The following is a 19,205-nucleotide window of genomic DNA, read 5'->3' on the forward strand; positions in this document are numbered from 1 at the left end:
TACGTTGAACGTCAAAGAGACGCAATCATCGAAATCCAGCATTCGCGTGAACATAGCTTCGGTCATGGCCATACGTATGTCGACCGATTCGAGTCGTACAAGTTTCATTTCGTTCATGCGGCAAATTCGTACTGTGAGCGAACCTATGTTCGCAACGTCGTACGGTTGCTTCGGTCGATCGTGAAGCATATTCAGAATTGTCCATCGATGCTCGCACAGTTCTTTCCAGGTGTCGAGCGACATGGTTAATTCATCTTCTCGATTATCACCTATGATGATATCCGCAAAACAACGCGTACCAACGTTCACGCCGATCTCGAGATATTTGTATCCCGTTTGGGTCAGCGGGTATCGCCGACAGAGTAAGCGCGTCACGTATCGTTTTGGCGAGATGCTGGAAATTAAATAAACGCAATTATGAATATTAATATATTAATTGGAAGTAATTAATTTTATAAGAATGAAAAACTTACTCGTTAAATTTTTTCTCGCTAGATGAGGCTTCAGCACCGCAATCATTTCGACGCATTTCGTAACAGTTTCTCTCGTTGTAATACATCGTCGTATTCGCAGTCGTAGAAAAAGTCGTGTAGTCGTTGCTGCGGCCAAAGCGAAGAATGTACTGATCGTACCGATCTGAGGGTACCTCGAGTCGAGGACGGTTGCAAAAATCCTCTCTTTCATTTATTAAAATTTGCATAGAGTGGGGGAATATAAAACGCAGTAAGAAAAATTTTTGAAGAGGGTAATTACGAGAGGGTGATTGGGAGAGGGTAAAACAATCAAAAGACGTACATGTATAGGTATGTGATACAAAAAAGTTTTATTAAAAAAATTATACGTCATCATTTTGATGGTTACGCCACCAATTGTACAATTTAAATACATTTTGTACGGCACAATTTTTGCAATGTCTTCTACAGCGGAAAGTATTTGAATCGTCCAAATCGTTGAGCGATTCAACGTTTTCAAAATCATCTTCGATGTTCCTAACGATCAGATTGTCTGTGTAGAATTTGATATCGTCATAGTCGTCGCCGTAGTAATCCTCTTCGAGCATATCTCGCAGCCAATCGCGTTTTTCGAGTCCTTTAACGTATACGATGGCGTGATCGTAGCAGTCCTCCTCATTCTGTAGGGCCCTGATGATCAGGCGTTTAGCCCGACTGTACGGAACGTCCCCATCTTCCCACGCTATGCCGTGATGATTTCGTACCAGCCAGGTAACGAGGCGTCTGTCGTCTCGCGATACTTCACCCCACGGCATAGGAGTCGCAAAGACGTAATGCGCGAGAACGGCACCACCTCGCAGCACCGCCGCTTCCTTCACGACAATGATGAAATGGAGAGAGGGATGATGATGATGATGGCGTTTGACGATGCGACTTAATCGAAGGAAGTTACAATACTGTGTAACGAGGTAGGCCCCTACCTCGCCCCGGCAAAACATCGTCCGGCGGAATAGGGGCGCGGTGCGCCCCGACCCTTTTTTTAAAACACCGCGAAGATTAACGCGCGCCGATACCGGTAAGCGTACCGCCGTCCCGCGTCGCGCGAAAATTAATACTATTAACGATCGCGACGAGCGCTGCGACGCCAACCCCCGGGAACCCGAACGCCCCGGGCCACGCAAAAGACCAAATAAAAAGGCCGGGTACCGAGCGATCGAGAGCAGTCTTCCAATCTACTGAGCTCCGTTCCGGGCCTCCGCTCAGTAGCTTCCCGGACAATCAAGCAACCCAGGAGTCGCTAAGCACGAGGGTCGAGCGTTCTCGGCCTTCGCCAAGAGTTCTTGGCCGCGACACCGCCTCCTTTCCTCCAAAGCTCCCAGGTCGCCGGCCACGGCGGATAAAGCGGGGTGAAGCGTGCTTCGCCTCCGCCGAGCGTTCTCGGTTTATCCCGTGGCAGACACCCGGGCAGCATCTCCAGCCGCTTCGGCGGTTCCTGACGAGCGCGGCGCAAATCCGGAGGTAAAGAGTACTTTGCCTCTGCCGAGCGTTCTCGGCGATTGCCCCCCCGCGCTCCCGTTCCTAGAGAAACCGCGGTCCATAATAGGGAGGGCACCTTATTATACCAACGCGCGCGGATTCACGCGACCGACGACAATTCCGTTTGCGTCACCCGTGCGATAGGCGCCACGTCCTAAAGACGCGTGTAAAGAAAAGCGAAACTCGCGTGACCGCCGACAACTCTGTTTACGTCGCCCGTACGGCAAGCGCCGCGGCGGAACATCTGTATATAAGCATATTGTAAATAGCCGATCCGAAAATAAATGTAAATATCCGACAAGAAAAGACACGAGACTCTAAGTGCTTTCGCTCCTTCCCGCGGACACCCCGGCCGGCCCTGGACGCACGCGACGACTCGCCGAATACCGCGGCGAGTCGCTTGACCGTGTCCGGCCACACGGAGGGGAGAAAGGGGGGTGTTACAACTGAACACGCGCGAGCAAATTTATTGGTCTTGTTAATTTCCCCCTCCTTTCCAAATCGCATTACTTTTTTAAATGCTTTGAGACAAAATCCGTCACGCGTTCTTGAAGTCGTTCGATTCGCGACTTTTTATCCGTTTGCGTGAATGCGTCAACCACTGTGTTTCCCGAGAGTGTCACTCGATACGTCATTCCTCTGTTTAATAAGTGATCCGTTGGTCTAGGATCCGTTTGCGTAGTTTTATCTTCCTTCATACGACTCGCGTTCTCGCACCAACAAGACGGTTGATACTTTGATGGTTTCATGACGACGATGACAATCTCTCTCTCTCTATCGTTCTTTCTCTATCGACGTTACGCATACGACGGAAGGAAACTAAATACGCAACGTTCGTCGATTTACCGCTTTACATACACACGTCGAAGATCGTTTCTACGTGATCTTACGTACGACGTTGGTCAACGGATTGTATTGAACCAAACGATCGTGTATGATGAGACAGTAAGCCGTGGTATTCGGCGCTACATTGTCCTTGCACTCAAACTCCAATCTCACGTCCACGGTAGCGGTTTTAACCGACTCGTTTTGACGCAAGCAGTCGATGATGACGAACGGACCGTTGAGCAAAAACGACGTGACGGTGAGATTCGGTTCGAGATACTCGTAGCCGTAATACTCTTTGCAGAAATGCGCGTACGCGTCGTAGAGAATCGCGTATCTACGTTTGCTAAAGTCGAGGTTTATATAGTCGTACAAGTAGCACTCTGAATTGAAATAGAGCTTCACGTTGGTCAGTTTGCAGTCGTCGAAACGACTGTTGTCCTCAGACATGATGTTTTTTCGACCCGTCTGCAGAGCGAAGACGACGTATCGAGGTTTCTCGAGTTGCGTGGCGGTCTTGATGGCCCACGAGTGCTTGGTTTGCAGTAGCGGAAACTCGTACAGATCCCATGAGCGAAAACCCATACTGACGAATCGACCGCTCTCCAAGGTGCGCAACATCGCCAATTTCTTTACCTTGTTTAAAAGTACGTGAAGCATACGCCATTGTATTTAGCAAGTCAACCTTGGGCTCGAGCGCGGAACTGCCCACCAGACAGTTGTTGTCGTTGCGCGCTCGTATGAGAATCAATTCGTGACGAGCGTTGATCACGACGCGCCTATAGTCCTCGCAAAATCCCGGCAGCATGTTGAGCGGTACGCAGAAATTGAAGTAACCGTTCGCATTGATCGTGGGACCGAGCCATCCCGCGTTCCGCAGAATTACGCTCCTGTTGGACGAAACGGTCGCGTAATTTTTCAGGGTGCTGGTTATGCCGACGTTTCGGTTACGATCAATCTCCACACCGTCGAGCTTGTATCGTATCTCGTCAAACATGAAGGCGATGCAGTTGTCTCCGAGGATCACGTCAGCTCCCGCAACCACCTTGCCCTTCGTTAATTTTCCCTCGACGTAGAGAAAACTCTCGTGCGGTAGCGTGTACAGATCTTGCTGCTGTATCGGTATTCTTATCTTGTCGCTGTGTTCGAACGTCGTATTGGCGAACGGATTGTAGACGTGAGTCTCGATCTTGACGATTCGATCGTCAAAGACCGGTTCGTCTCGGATATTCAGAATGTCGGCCATCGTTCAGATAAAGTTATTTTGCACAGCGAATCCGAGCAATCTCAGAAATTCAACGTTCGTTTCGGTTAGTCTTCTTCTTCTTCTTCCTATCCTTCCGACGCTATTTACAGCAAAATGTTGTTGTTGTGTTTGTTGTTGCGGTTCAGGCTGTTGGATCGTACCAGCACCGAAACTGATCGTTGTAACGCGACTCGTTTTGTTTGGTATTAACATACTACGTTATCGTTGTGGCCGTCGTTGTTGTAGTCGCACGTGCAATCTGACGGTGATCTCCTCTCCGCGAAAGTCGAGCGGTCGTCCGTTTTGGTTGGTGACGCGTATCGTGAGATCCGTAACGTATCGCACGATGATCGGTAGGTAAATGACCTGTGTGGGCGTTTCCGTGATCTTATATCCCGGTGGCACTTTCGGTGAAAATTCATGAATCGTGTGCACGCGTTCGCCGTTGCAGTATGCGCCCGCGGTTACGTTACATTCGATGCGAATAATATTCAGATTGATTATATTGATCGGTAAGTCGGACTCGTGCCACTTTCGCGGTTGCAGTACGCGGTGCGGTGAGAATCCGAGAAGCGGTCCCAACCAGTTTGGTTTTGAAAAGTTCACCACGTACGCTGATTTGATCTCGCTCCTCATAGTGTTGAAGTTGGCGCGAATCGCTATCGAGAAATCATCGTTCTTCTCGTTCTTTTCATTACGATTACCATCGACGGTGTCGCGTTGTCGCGGCATCGCATGTTTCAAAAATTTGTCTATTGCCTGTATCTCGTACGATCTTTCAGGAATCGAAATTTTCTTGCCGTCCGTGCCGTAGTAGAATTTATTGTTTGTAGAATCGACGTTCGGTATGGTGTTGTAAGTCGCAAAGTTCGTGAGACCGAGCTCGTAATCACCGTCGCTGAAATCCAACGCCGGTAAGTAGTTCGAATGCAGAACGCTGCTCCTACCGGTCAACGTGAGCGTGATCGACATGTTCGAAGCGATACTGAGACGAAGTATGTCGCGACGTCAGTTTTTAAACGTAATCGCGTCGATCGTACTTAAAAATCGCAAACACAGCTGTCCACAGATACTCTGATCGTACGTTTGATAAAATCGTCGATTATACTCTATCGACAAGACGTCGACTCCGAAATATCTCACCAATTCTATGGACGGTCGGAGATTACCGAAGCCGTCAAAGTACGCAACGCGATCTCCCTTTTTGGCGTACGCTACCCAGTGAGTCCCCGGACCCGTCACGTTGTCCAGATTTACGATACCGCTCTCGTTTATATGCGCGCCACTCGTAGGTAGGGTGTCGCGCATAAAGACGCCTCTGAAATAAGGAACGCGCATACGTCTGGCCAGATAATTCAACTGCACGTTTGTAGCCGCACCCAAAGGCATTTTTAACGTCTTCTCGACGTTTTTTTTTTCTTCCTCTCTTCGCAACAGTCGTACCTCTGCCGTACCTGTACGGCTTGAGAGAGAGACCCCGTCCACCGTTGTACGGGACCAGATGTACGCCGGATCCACCGGTTGCTGCGCGCGCAGCTCTTCTCTCGTTTACAGCTCTCGCTATACTCGCAGCTCCACCGACAAGCGATCCGACTGCGCCGAGAATCGGAATAATCGGCAGCATGCCGCCGCGCTTTGCTGTTGGAAGCATGCGTTTTTTGCGAATCGTACTTCTCCGCCTCTTCGTAATCGTTCTGTTTCTCACAGTCCTCAACCTCTTCTTCCTAGTCGTATTAGACATACCCATGCCAATTTTCGTTTTAACTTTCATCGCAGCCCACACGGCTGCTGCGGCGGCTCTCTCACGTAAGCCTGAATCTCTCGTTATAACGCGTTTTCCCGCTCTCTTGGCGAGTTCTCTGTCCGCTGCGTGTCTGTCCGTGAGATCGTTGCTTCGCGCGTACGCCAAGTCGTGCTCGCGACACGCTTCGTCCAACGGATTGATGTCTCGATCGCCTCTCGCTATGCGTTCCTTCAATCGAGTTCCCGGGCCGCAAAATTGATAACCGGAGATGTGCAGTTCGAAGGGAAGGGCGTTTATCGCGCGATTCAACAGACCCTTGCTGCAGCACTTTACTTCCGACGAATCATTAGACGACGTTGACACTCGCCGCACTCTCGGATTAACGGAGCAGGTCCGTCGATGTGCGTTTCTTGCCAGGGTTGATTGTAATGCTCGAAGCACCTGTGGTAGGTTCGAACCTCCGGATCTTCCGTCAAGTGCGCGGGAAGTTTGTCCCACACGTGATGAATGTAATCACCGCAAACGTGCAGTAACACGTCCTTTGGTATGATGCTCAACTGTTCCGCTGTTAAGTTCAACACGTCAAAAGGATGTTTCAGCGCGAGATACATATCGATTAATGAGCTATTCGCGGGTTCGCGCGACTATAAATAGGCGCGCGAGCGGTTGTCTCCGTACAGCGGGGACAAGATGCGATTCGTGCGACAACCGCAGACGATACGCGTCGCGAATTGTGATGATAGATTACGATTAATGGATAGTCTCGAGGGAAAGAAAATACGCAGGCACGGCGAGATGCTGCCAAACACCGTGCGCGCGATCGTGTGCGGTCCATCGAACTGCGGCAAAACGAACGTTTTGATCAGTCTGTTGGAAAGTCCGCACGGTTTGAGTTTCGAGAACGTGTACGTGTACTCGAAATCGCTGCAACAGCCCAAGTATCAGTACTTGGAACATCTGCTGACACCGATCGACGAGATAGGCTATTTCACGTTTTCCAACAACAGCGACGTCGTTCCACCGAGTGAGGCACTTCCGGATTCGATTTTCATCTTCGACGATATCGCGTGCGACAAGCAAGACGCCGTGAGGGAGTACTTTGCAATGGGTCGTCACTCGAACGTAGACTGCTTTTATCTGTGCCAGTCGTACGCGAGGATACCCAAGCATCTGATACGCGATAACGCGAATCTGCTAATTTTGTTCAAACAGGATGGAACAAATCTGAAACACGTGTACAACGATCACGTCAACACCGACATGTCGTACGACGAGTTCAGCGTGTTGTGTCGCGAATGCTGGCAACGCGATCACGGTTTCGCGGTAATCGACAAGGACAGTCCGCTCGACAACGGGCGATACAGGCGAGGATTCGACGTGTTCGCGGTACCGTCGAGTTGATTTAACAAGTTGTCGAGAACAGATCGGGGGGGATACAATCGATTGATCGATATGACGGAGAAAGATGACAACCACGACGTGCGCGAGCGTGAAAAGATTACGCGGGAGATCGAGAAGACGAGCGAGGCGATTAGCAGAAAACATCGAGCCATAAAAACCGACACGATCGACGCCGACATTGCGTCGGAGAAGCGTCTCAAGCCCATCGTCGAACCTCTAAAACGGATGGATGAGACCGTCGAGGAATCCGGTATCGCGGTACCGAAGATGGAGTCAAAATCGGAGCGTTTGACGCCGAAACTGAAGCGACGATTGTGGTCGACATCAAAACCTGAACGGCGTTTAAACGTCACGTTTGACGATTCGTTGTCATCGACAACGTTGAGTGATACGATTGTAGCTAATCCGTCATTTGGTGATACGACCGTCGATTCATACGTTACGACCGAAAACGTCGAACCTCCGTCGACGCCACGGCCCCGGGCATCAACGCCGCGGTCCGGCATATCGACGCCGCGACCTGGCGTATCGACACCGCGACCCAGCGTATCGCTGGCAACGATGTACCTTGAAGCGGCGAGCGGTGACAGAAGAATAAATATCGACGACGTTTTCGGTATATACTTTGACACAAACAAAGTAATGCTCGGGAACAAACACGTTGAATTCGACCATAAGAACGACGATATAATCATCGCTGGTAAGAGATATCCTGGAACGGAAGGTCTGTATGAGTTGATTTTCAAGAAGGTACCCGACGTAACTGCTTACACCGAGGCGGATAAACGTCACTACAAAAGCATACTCGAATCGACGAACGCGCATAAAAAAAATTTCAGCGACGACGGTCGCGTCATGAATAACAGAGGCTCAAAGTATTTGAAGGTGATCGCACCGCTGATGTCGGGCGATTCGGCCAGGAAATCGAGAAGAAAAAGTTCCGGTAAAGGATTACCTCACCTCATGACGTTGAATGATCACGCGATCGACTACGTGCACTGGGACGATCCTAACGAGCTCGTGGATCGTCTTAGATTGCTGGATGCTTCGCGTCGAGCCGGTCACAACGCTCACGACAATGAAATTCTGTCAATTATCGAGGAACTGCGTGAGGCTGGTTTGATTATAAATTAATCGACTGAAGGAATCAAGCGACAGAATCGGCGTGCTGCGGGACGTGATTGATCATGTCTAAATCACGCAAGTCTAACGACACGGGTCCTGAGAGGAGGCGACTTGTCGACGAGTTACACGCCCCGGCGAGAAGAAACTTTCCGCGAAGACGCGTCGTGGTCAAGGGATACGACGATTTGTGGCAGGCTGATATCGTCGAGATGCAACCGTACGCGCGTTTCAACCGAGGTTACCGTTACATTCTCACCGTCATCGACGTACTCGGCAAGTATGCGTGGGCAATACCGCTGAAGAATAAAGACGGCAGCGAAACGGCTGACGCTTTAGCGGAGTTGATGCGAAAGAGCGGGCGATGTCCGAAAAATTTACAAACCGATATGGGAAAAGAGTTTTACAACACCGACGTACAACGGCTCTTCACGAAACGCGGTGTCAATCATTACTCAACGTACTCGGTGTTAAAAGCGTCAGTAGTTGAGCGATTCAATCGCACACTCAAAAACATTATGTGGAAGATGTTTACGCTCAACGGCAATTACGAGTGGTGCGACGCGCTACCGCGTCTCGTAGACGAGTACAATAGGCGCAAGCATCGAACGATCGGCATGCGGTCCGTTGACGTGACATCTGATATCGCCAAGAAACTCCTCGACACCGTGTACAGCGCGATAAAGATAGCCGCTCCGGCCAAATTCAGGGTCGGTGATAAAGTACGCGTGAGCAAGTTTAAAATGATTTTCGAAAAGGGATACACTCCAAATTGGACCACCGAGGTTTTCACGATCGTCAAGGTGCAGCAAACCAATCCAGCAACCTATCTGCTCGAGGATTATCGCGGTGAGGCGATAGCCGGAGCGTTCTACGAGCATGAGTTGCACCGCGCGACACATCCGGACATATATCTGGTGGAGAAGGTTCTGCGTAAGAAGGGTGACAAGGTCTACGTGAAATGGTTGGGATTTGAAGGATCACACAATACATGGATCGACAAAAACAGCATCGTTTAATAAAGTTTTTTTTATTTTTTTTTACACATGTATATGCGATTCAATGTATTTAAAAAAAATATATAAAACTGTATACTGCATAGATGTATATCCTTATTATTTTACACATTTATATGCGATTCGATGTATTTAAAATAATAAAATATAAAACTGCATACTACATACTGCATACTGCATACTGCATACTGCATACTGCATACTGCATACTACATACTGCATACTGCGTACATGTGTACTGCATACTGCGTACATGTGTACTGCATACTGCGTACATGTGTACTGTATACTACATACATGTGTACTGTATACATTAACGCAATCTATAATACATTTGATACATCTGTAATACATATATAATTATAGAGGTATGCGATAATGACCCCATAGTAAGGTGTTGGTCGAGTCTGGCACGAGATATCGCTTGTCGTCATACGGACTCAAAGCGATCTTTGTCTCGGATACGGTGTACACTTGATGCAATTTCGATCTTACGCACGATTGGTCGCGAGTCATAGCAATCTCATTCTCGAGACACTTGACATAATCGTCAAACGTTATATTTCGCGCCACGACTCCACTCTTTACACCTTTTGCTTTTTTAGTGTCACTTTTACCGTCCACCTTGATCGCGTACATTTTCGCTCTAAGTCCTACAAATTCTGTAACAATCGCACCGTTGCACTCATCCTTCATTAAACCTGGTATTTTTTTGTTCGCGAGAGGCATACTGTACGCGTTATTAGGTGGATAGTCGCTCGTATCGAACCGAGCGATATCACGCTTCATCATCTCGTATACATCGTCACACTGGACGCTGTACACGAGACTGTCCGTGTCGGTATACATGACGCTACATTTGTCTCCAAAAGTTGGTAACATGTACTCGTGATGAAACTCGTACAAACACAACTTAGATATGTCGAGTATGGACATACCAACGTATATCGGCTTAGCGAATTTTACCTCGAGTTTACGCAATTCCACAGCCACCAAATTTTCCGCGAATACACTTCTGCTGTGAAAATTAGGTTTGGCGATCATCGCTTCCACACCGTACCGACCGTCCCACTGCGAGAGCAATCGAACGTCGACGCGATTTCGTACGTTCTCCATCGTTTTACCAAACACCGCATTGTTCATAAGTTTAAACAAATTTTTCTCGAAATCATTGGTCGCGCGAGTTCAATGTCGCGTGTTGAGCTCGATGTAATCGCGCAACCATGCTGACTGAGTGAATCGCAGCGCGCGGTAAACCTTGGTGACGCGAAGACCATGACGCGTGCACAGCTGCAGATTGCGATAGTGTATGACGTATCGCTTCTTATCGTACAGCGTAGCTAAAAGTTTTTTATCATGTTTTACCCCCGGTGGTTTCTCTCGTGTGGGACAGAACGGCAGATCGGAGTGCATGTCGTGCACGCTTGCAGGATACTTGAGATCCACCTCAAGGATATAACCCGTGTGCGAGTCCACGGCGATCGCGTCTACGTCGAGGTTCGCGAGTTCTTGGTCGTTGACCCATTCAAAATCCGCGTACGGTAACGGCTGACACATAGCTCAACCGTACAAGTTGTTTACATCGTAATACACGATGTACGACGAAGGTTTCAACGAGTCGTACCCCAACCGCATGTATCTGTTATTAGCTCGCGCGTATCTGTTGGAGCATTGACTGAGACCGCCGCGTATACCGCGTTCGACGAACATCACCATATCGATGTCAGTTAACAGTTCAAAATTAATACGCGTATGCTTGAGCATCGCGTCCCACGTGAAACCGGGCAAGGTGTAGTAGTGCGCGGGATCGAGTCCGTAACTCTCGACGCATCTATCGCGAAAATTTTCAAATACGTCAGCCAATAACAATACATCGGTTTTGAGGTACAGATCGCTGTACTCGCCTAAAGTTCGAATAGAGAATTGCTGCCATACGGTCTCACTTTTTCGCGTCAAAAGATTGAAATTTTCTTCTGAAAGTGTCGCAAATTCAGCGCGCAAGATTCGCAATTTGTCTTTGGCGAGTAGAGACAATAATTTGTCGAGGCTAGCTTTCAAAAATTTGTACGAGTCTATAAAGCGCAACTTCATAGCAGTTCGCGAGTCCTGTATCTCAGCCGTATCGTTAACGTGTTTCGTAAAGGAGATATATTTCTCCTTCGTTATCGGCAATAGATTAATTTTACCCTCGTACGCTGTGGCGATCTCCTTTATAACAAAGTGTGCATCGTAACCCGACAGATTGTGAAATACGACGGGGATGTAACGCGTGTCGCGGTATTGCAGGTTACATTTTGAGTGCGCGGGACCTCTATACCGACCGGTCAAATGACAATGATCGCGCACACGCTTCTCGTCTGCCGCAAACGGATTTTCACATACGTGGCACAGCGTCGCGTTCTCGTGCACCTCGAGCTGCACATTCGACAACGTCTTCATCGGGACGACGTTTGAGATTACATTTTTTACGCGATGAGCTAATCTCACTAGTCGCTCAACGAACCACTGGACGCAATCGGGTTCGCGACGATATTCGTATCTCGAGAGCGACTCGTCGTACGAGCATCGGACGTAGTATTCCACGCTGAATACTTCGTGATGTTGATAATTAAACGTCGTTTGTTCGGTCGATGATGGTGTTTCGATCTTTCGCAGCATGCACTCCAGATCGGCGTATACGATGAACGGCACGCGCTCCTTGTTGCCGTGATTGGAAAAGCTGAGCCATTTGTCGTCCTTGCTGGGTAGTCGTATAGCGCAGTCGTTTAAGATTCCGCAATTCATGACGTGAGCCTCGAGCTTCTCGCTCGAACTGAAGTAATAAAGACACCTAAAAATAAAATATTTTTAAAAAAATAATATTAAAAAAAAAAAAAATCAATTATATATTCAAAAACCCATACGTACCGATCACAAATGTGTTTACGATGCTCGCGTCCGCTTAGTTGCGAACTGACGAGACGTGATAGATTACTGATATACGCAAAGTGTCCCACTTCCTGGTTATCGTTGTCATCGTTGTTGTCGCGTTGCACGTACAATAAATTTACGTGTCGCTTTTTTTTCTCATTGCTGAGGCGTATAGGTAGAACGTTTATTTCTTTTCCACGTGTCTTTGTGACGTACACGTTGATCGAGATATCATACAATCGTTTGAGTTTCGCAACGTCTTTAAGAGTCGCGGGAAACTGCACACCCTCGACGTTCAGCACCGTTGCGTAATGCGGGTACGACGATTCCCGATCCACGTGCTGCTTCACGGGATACAGAGCCGCCACCACCGACTACGCGAGACACTTGTCGTCCATCGATTTTACGCATATCACTGCTTTTTTAGCGACTATCTTTCGCGAAAATGTAACGTGACATCCCGCACGCATCGGATTGTACTTGTTTACGTTGATAAACAAGTTCAAAATTCACGACAACGCCCATCCGCTGTCGCGCTCCTGAAACTCCTCGAGAGAAGCCAGCGTGGGTTTGATAACATGTAGTCGGTACCACTCGCGTACATCAGTATTTCGAAAGATCTCACAGTTTTTCGTGGTTATACTTTTGTTGGCGCGTTTGTTCCCAGTCGTGAATTCACCGTTGAACGCGGTGTTCACTTTCACACAATTATTTTTACGCACGATGTCCTGTACGCGCTCGCACATCGCGTTACCGGCGTCCTCCAGAAATTGCAGCGGCTCGATGTAGTTTGTGTTTATTACCACACCCGTTGCGATACGACTTTTGAACGCGGTCTCGATCTCGCGCCACTCGAGTTCACCAGCTGCGTTGTCACCATCACCATCGGCAGCACTGGTGCTCGCATACTCGCCACCCTTGTGCACGTAACGTCCGTTCAAATGTTTCCTGGCACCCAAGAGTCGCGCGATACTCGCCACCATGAATTGCGCGCACCCGACGGATACGCGCGTTTGCTTGGCGCGACTGCGTTCCTCGAGTCGATTCACTAGGTCGTCACATCTCTCAAACCACACGAAAATGTCTCCCAGAGTGGTCACGGCGTCAGCCTGTACCAGGAGTTCGCGCTCTTCCTCGAGAAAACTTTAATCCATTTTTAAATGATTCTCACACCGATGCTCGCACGTTAATGTTGAAAAAACGACACTAGCAATAAATACAACAAAACAACGACATTAGCAATAAATACAACAAAACAACGACATTAGCAATAAATACAACAAAACAACGACATTGGCAATAAATACAACAAAACAACGACATTAGCAATAAATACAACAAAACAACGATATTAGCGATAAATACGACAAAACAACGACATTAGCGATAAATACGACAAACAACGACATTAGCAATGCGAGTACGGAATCGAAGTACATTGCTCACGCAGTCGTGCATACCGGACACATATCGCACGAAATTACAACGAATGTTGCTGCTCTACAGTTCAAGCACCACGTACCGTTGAGACTTTCGTAAGATCCTACGACGTGTTTACGAATCTTGAAGACGGAGTCGTTGAAATCGTTTCGCATCAATACCAAACAAGAAGCGCACACGTTGTATCCTCGCCCGTCACCGTAATAAAAATATATGGCACAAAATTTCGTACGCAGATTAATCGCGGTTAAATTCCGTAAAGTGATCGTTTTGCGCGTAGTATTTTCAATCGTTTCGTCGTCGTCATTGTCGGTTTCGCAAGCACTATCCTCCGACAGGGGATGAACCTCGTCGATTTCCTCACCGACTTCTATTTCTATTTCTTCACCGATTTCTATTCTCACGTCAACGTTCATTATCGTCGATCGCTCAATCACTAGTGAGATTCGCACGCGTTGTTACAAGAGAGACCTAAGGAATGCTTTATATTCTACCCCTACTCCTGATTAATCATGTGACACATTTTTTACCCTCTCTCAAATTATAATGAGTCATTTAATAATAAGTTTTACTTCGCGGTATTTAAAAATTGCTATCTTATCTCTTTCCGATAAAAGAAATGTACACCCGCTAAATAGCAACTACCTCCGTTTGCAGAGTCTTTGAATTTAGCCGCATAGTTCTTTGTTCTCTTAGCAGTCTATTTTTCATTGATGCGGGGGTAACGTGAGTGGCAACGTGAGTGGCAACGTGAGTGACAACGCGAGTGAGAACGATAATTTTTTATCTCTATAAAACAATTTGGATCGAGATGAGTTCTTCAACCGTCGAGCGATCAGTTCCTTGCAACCAAGCATCGGTAACTGATCGTCGCCAAGTACCCATTAAAAAATGTAAATATATTTTCTGGTATTATTTTTAATATCTTTTTTAAAAAATACCGCTTAATATAAAAATTTTTTTATATGATTTCCGACATCAATATAAGACAACTGACTCGCTGGCCGTACGAAGTACGCGTGATACGCGTACAATCACCCACGCTATTTTGGGTGAAGTTAATTAACGGAGAGAAGGCTCATTTGGAGATGCTTGAACAATTGACTATTTATGAGGATTGCAGAAGCCAACCTCATGCTGTTACCACATGAACTTACAGTGGGAACCCTCGTTGCTATCCAAGAAGGTTTAAAGTAGCAAAGAGGAATCGTCGATGATGTTAGTGCTACGTCGATTACGGTACATCTTCGCGACTGGGCTCGCAGAACCTGGAGACTACCTTATGAGTGTTTCCGACTGGAGAAACGATTCTGTGAAATAAAGTGGCAGGCGATACCGTGTGTTCTAGACGGAATCTTGCCTCGGCGAGCCCAGATGTGGACGGAGCAAGAGATCACGCTCGCTAGAATAATCATGGAAGAAGCGCGGGGGTGGATTACCATTAATGATATTCTCTCTGGCGATGCGGCTCTTGTTTCGTTAATTAGAGTCGGGCAAACAGGAAATGTGCACCCGGTAGATATGTCAACCTTATTTATACACCTGGGTATTGCAAAAAATTTCATCATGTGGATCGATACGCCGGCTGAATGAATTACACCGAAAGGACCTTAAGTCCGTTCGTATATCCGCTTCTTTAAGCATCATTCATTGTGCATTTACGAACACACATATGGAAGCGGATAGAAACGCAGCACGTGATTTTCAGTCGGTCGCTCGTCAGTCGGTCGCTCGCCAGTCGAGGAGTACAGATCTCAACATTGCTTCTATTGTTTATTATTGCTTGTGTTGTTTTTATTATTGCTTGTGTTGTTTTTTATTATTGCTATTATCGTTTTTATTATGCTATTGTCGTTTTTTTGCTTGTGTTGTTTTTTTAGTTTTTGTTGTTTTTTTTGGCAAGATCTGTTCTAAATTAAAACAAAAAAATTTTTTGGTAACATCTCATTTAAAATGAGTTGCAGAGATTATTTAATGAAGGTGTGTGCCAGAACGAAATGTAAGATGTTCCACGAGGTCCGGCGGTGCACTAAATCGATGTGCCTAACAGGCAGCATGTGTAAATTCGTCCACCTGACCCAGGATGAGGTGGACGAAATCAACAACTACGTGCGGCCTATGACAGAAACGGCGTTTAGCGAAGTAAAACATCTCGCTTTTTTACTGCGCGAGACGTACCCGCCGGATCAGAGGCCTCACACATGCACCAAGAATCTACTTGGAGAGTGCATGTGGGAGTACCTCTCTTGCGAGAATGGGACATTTCCCAGTAAGTTTTTTTTTTAATGTTTTTTTATTTTTTTTTTAATTAATATTAATTTTTAAATTACAGAGGATAACACGCCGAGATGCAATTTCTGCCTGGTGCAGCATTTTAAGGGAGTCCAGGCCTTAATTTGTGGCCACTCATATTGCACACCGTGCATGAAGATAATACCATTCTCTATGCAGGGTCAAGTACCCAAATATCTCTGCACGGTGTGCAAACAATGGAAGGTGCAGATAAATCTATGTAAGTATATTTCAAATAAATTTTACTTATTATTTTTTAATACATTTTATTTTATATTTTTTTAATAATTTCTTTTTTTGTTTTAGACAATGACTAAAAACTCCAGAAAAGACAAACAGGAAATAGACGGAAAAAGGACGCCGAAAAAAAAATTTGTAGTTTATAAGTTTACGTTAAGTTTAATTTTATATTCATTTTATTATTTCATTTTTTATTATTTTATTTTTTATTAGTTTATTTTATTAGTTTATTTTTATTAATTTTTTTTATATTATATTCATTTTTATATTAGATTTATTTTATATTCTATTCTAAAGTAATTGTACACATATTTATTAGTTTGTAAGTTTTTAATAATTAAAAGATGTTTAGACAGAAGGAATAAAATATGTTTTTAATATAATATTTACTTTCTATCTTAATTTACTACCATATTCTAAAAACGTTTAATATACATAAGCAATCTACAAAAAACTAATCATAAAACATAAAAAAATTCCATTAAAAATTACATTAAAAAAAATACATTAAAAAATTACATTAAAAATTTAAAAATAATACAAGTATAAAACACATAAGCAAGAAAATACTGCACAAGAAAAAACAATATAGGCTAAAACGACATAAGCAAACAATAAACGCAAAAAAAAACGACACAAGCTAAAGCAATTGTTCGTAACTCGTAACGGATCGGCATACCAGGCACACAACTGTTAGCATTTGGTATGGACGCGGAGGCCCTTGGCACTTAAGAGCGCATGTATAGCAGTACACGTGCCCGCAACTAGACGCCCCGAAAGTGTCCATTACTATTTCCGTACAACACACAATGCACTTCATTTTTTCCTGGTGCCCGATATGCCGACGTTGACAGTCCGTCCTCGTGCACCTGCCCGCCTTATAATTCCCGCAAATGATGGAGTTTTGCAGGGTGCGTCCGACTTCATAGCGTAATTTTGCAGATGATACTCCGGTGGCCTCGTAACGAGCCTGCTCCACACTCGTTACATGCAAGAATTTGCATTGCGCGTTTGTGCACTTTTTGTTCTGATAATTATAACAGTATCTATAGGTGTGCACAAACGCGCAATAACTATTAGAGCAGCTGCCTCTTTGGAAATCGCGGCATAGCTGTTGTTTTGCTAAAACAGAAAAATAAATATTTTAACATGATTTAAGAAAAAATATAATTATTTTATAAATTGTATTATAAATTGTATTATAATACATACCTTGTTCTCTAAAATATGCCATTTTTTTTATTGTACTTTGTGAAGTATCTTATTAAGACGTGTTTAATCGTCTAAAAATTTAGTAATAAGTCGACTAGAATCGTATCGTCGTTCACGATACGTCCGTGTTCTTCGTTTTATTTCTTATTTCGTCGGTCGCCGCATACCGTTCATTGTTTACCTCGACAGGTGAGATCCATTAACGTTGGATTAATCCGGTTTTCACTGGTTATTTCGCCACCTGTTTTGTTTTTCATCCTCACTGTTCCGATGATCAAGGGCTTATTTCGGCCGAAACGCGACCTGTTTTCGCGCGAACCGCTTCACTTGTAATTCCGCTGTTCTCACGTTCTCACCGTCGGAATACAGTCTCGCTCGGCTGCGATCATTCGATCCTTCGCGATCAGTAGATCCTCCGCGATCATTAGATCTTTTAAAGAGGTTTGTTTCTCTTTTCGTCGAATTGTGCACCGAAAAATTGCAGAGCAAGGTACGCGATCGCGTAATTCTCCGGCACGCGTGCAAGATCTCCGACGCCCGCGTTCAAGATTTCCGACGATCGGGCGGGAAACCTTCCGCTCAAGAAGATCTCCGCCGGGAAAGCCGGGCTCAGGAAGATTTCCGTTCGTCTCCAACCTTGCTCTCGCGATTAAAGATCTTGAACTTGTATATTCTGTATTTCTTTCTCTTTTTTTGGGGGGGTTTTTTTTGTAAATACATATTTTGTTCAATTGTCTCTGTTGCTTCACACAATTATTACGACGTCTGTTTTCTTTGTGGTTGTCGCCGTTACGCGAAGCACCGCGTCGAGCTCAGTACTGAGCTGTCTTCACCAGCAAACGAAAAAACCGGTGTGCCTTTTTTTCTTAATCGCGCACAAGACGCGATGTATCGTATTTAGTGACTGTGCTGAATGGAACAACAATGATAAGGATGCTCCGAGAGCCATGGGGCCTGATTCCTTTCGGGAAGTCAGTCGCTCATGGATAGCGTCTCCGACCCGGTCATATCTGTATTCCGAAATTAATAAATACATCTCTTTGTTTATTACTTATGATTTCTTTGAGTTATTATTTGTATTATCACGTTAATAGAAAAACATTACATACTTTTTGGTATTTGCTTGAGATAGATCCTGCAGCTATGGATGTGAGACTGAGAATGAGGCATGGTCACATCGTCGTCGTCGTCATCCTCGTCAATAAACAAAGAAAATAGACGCCGGGCCAACGAAAACGAAACGTGATACAAAAGATTCAATGATAAAAGACGCCAAAGATTTTTGTCGCATAGGTGTATAGAAAGAATCGTCCATATCTAACGAAGGCATCTTGAAACGATTACTAGAAAAGCATGAACGACACTTAACTAAGAGAAAAACGCAAAAAGATTTTTTACAACGTTTGAAGCCCATAAAAAACGCAAAAGATTTTTGACCACACGGGTATATAGAAAAGAATCTAGCGATAGCATGTTACGCATCTGGAGACGATAACTAAAGAATGCGAGTGAGAGCGTAAAAGGGTGTGAGCGAGAGCGCGAATGATACTTGAACGCAATACCGAACGAGAAAAATACAAAATAGGAGTGAGAGAGATATAACGCAAACGATACACGGTGTTCAAAAAAAAATTTAATTAATGGGGGATTTTTTAGTGTTACGTCTCCGACTCCGCGTCTCTTTTTTTCGACGTATATTAAAATTTTAGTTAAGGGGAAGGTAGACCGTAGTCCATTGTAATAAAAAAAAAGGGAACTTCAGAGCCTTT

The 19,205-nt window shown here is 45.6% G+C and overlaps 1 protein-coding gene across 1 annotated transcript; it reads right to left on the bottom strand.

The window, feature by feature from the left end:
• Nucleotides 1–9,655: 9,655 nt before the first annotated feature.
• Nucleotides 9,656–14,108, bottom strand: LOC139112774 (uncharacterized). Its single transcript, XM_070673833.1, has 6 exons — nucleotides 13,713–14,108; nucleotides 12,250–12,626; nucleotides 11,725–12,172; nucleotides 11,056–11,550; nucleotides 10,708–10,890; nucleotides 9,656–9,685 (listed from the first exon to the last, which is right to left on the bottom strand). Exons 1-6 carry the CDS (start codon nucleotides 14,106–14,108, stop codon nucleotides 9,656–9,658), a joined length of 1,929 nt encoding a protein of 642 aa, XP_070529934.1.
• Nucleotides 14,109–19,205: the final 5,097 nt, after the last annotated feature.

This window comes from Cardiocondyla obscurior, unplaced genomic scaffold, assembly GCF_019399895.1.
Source record: "Cardiocondyla obscurior isolate alpha-2009 unplaced genomic scaffold, Cobs3.1 scaffold50_0_238961, whole genome shotgun sequence".
NCBI classification, from domain to species: domain Eukaryota; kingdom Metazoa; phylum Arthropoda; class Insecta; order Hymenoptera; family Formicidae; genus Cardiocondyla; species Cardiocondyla obscurior.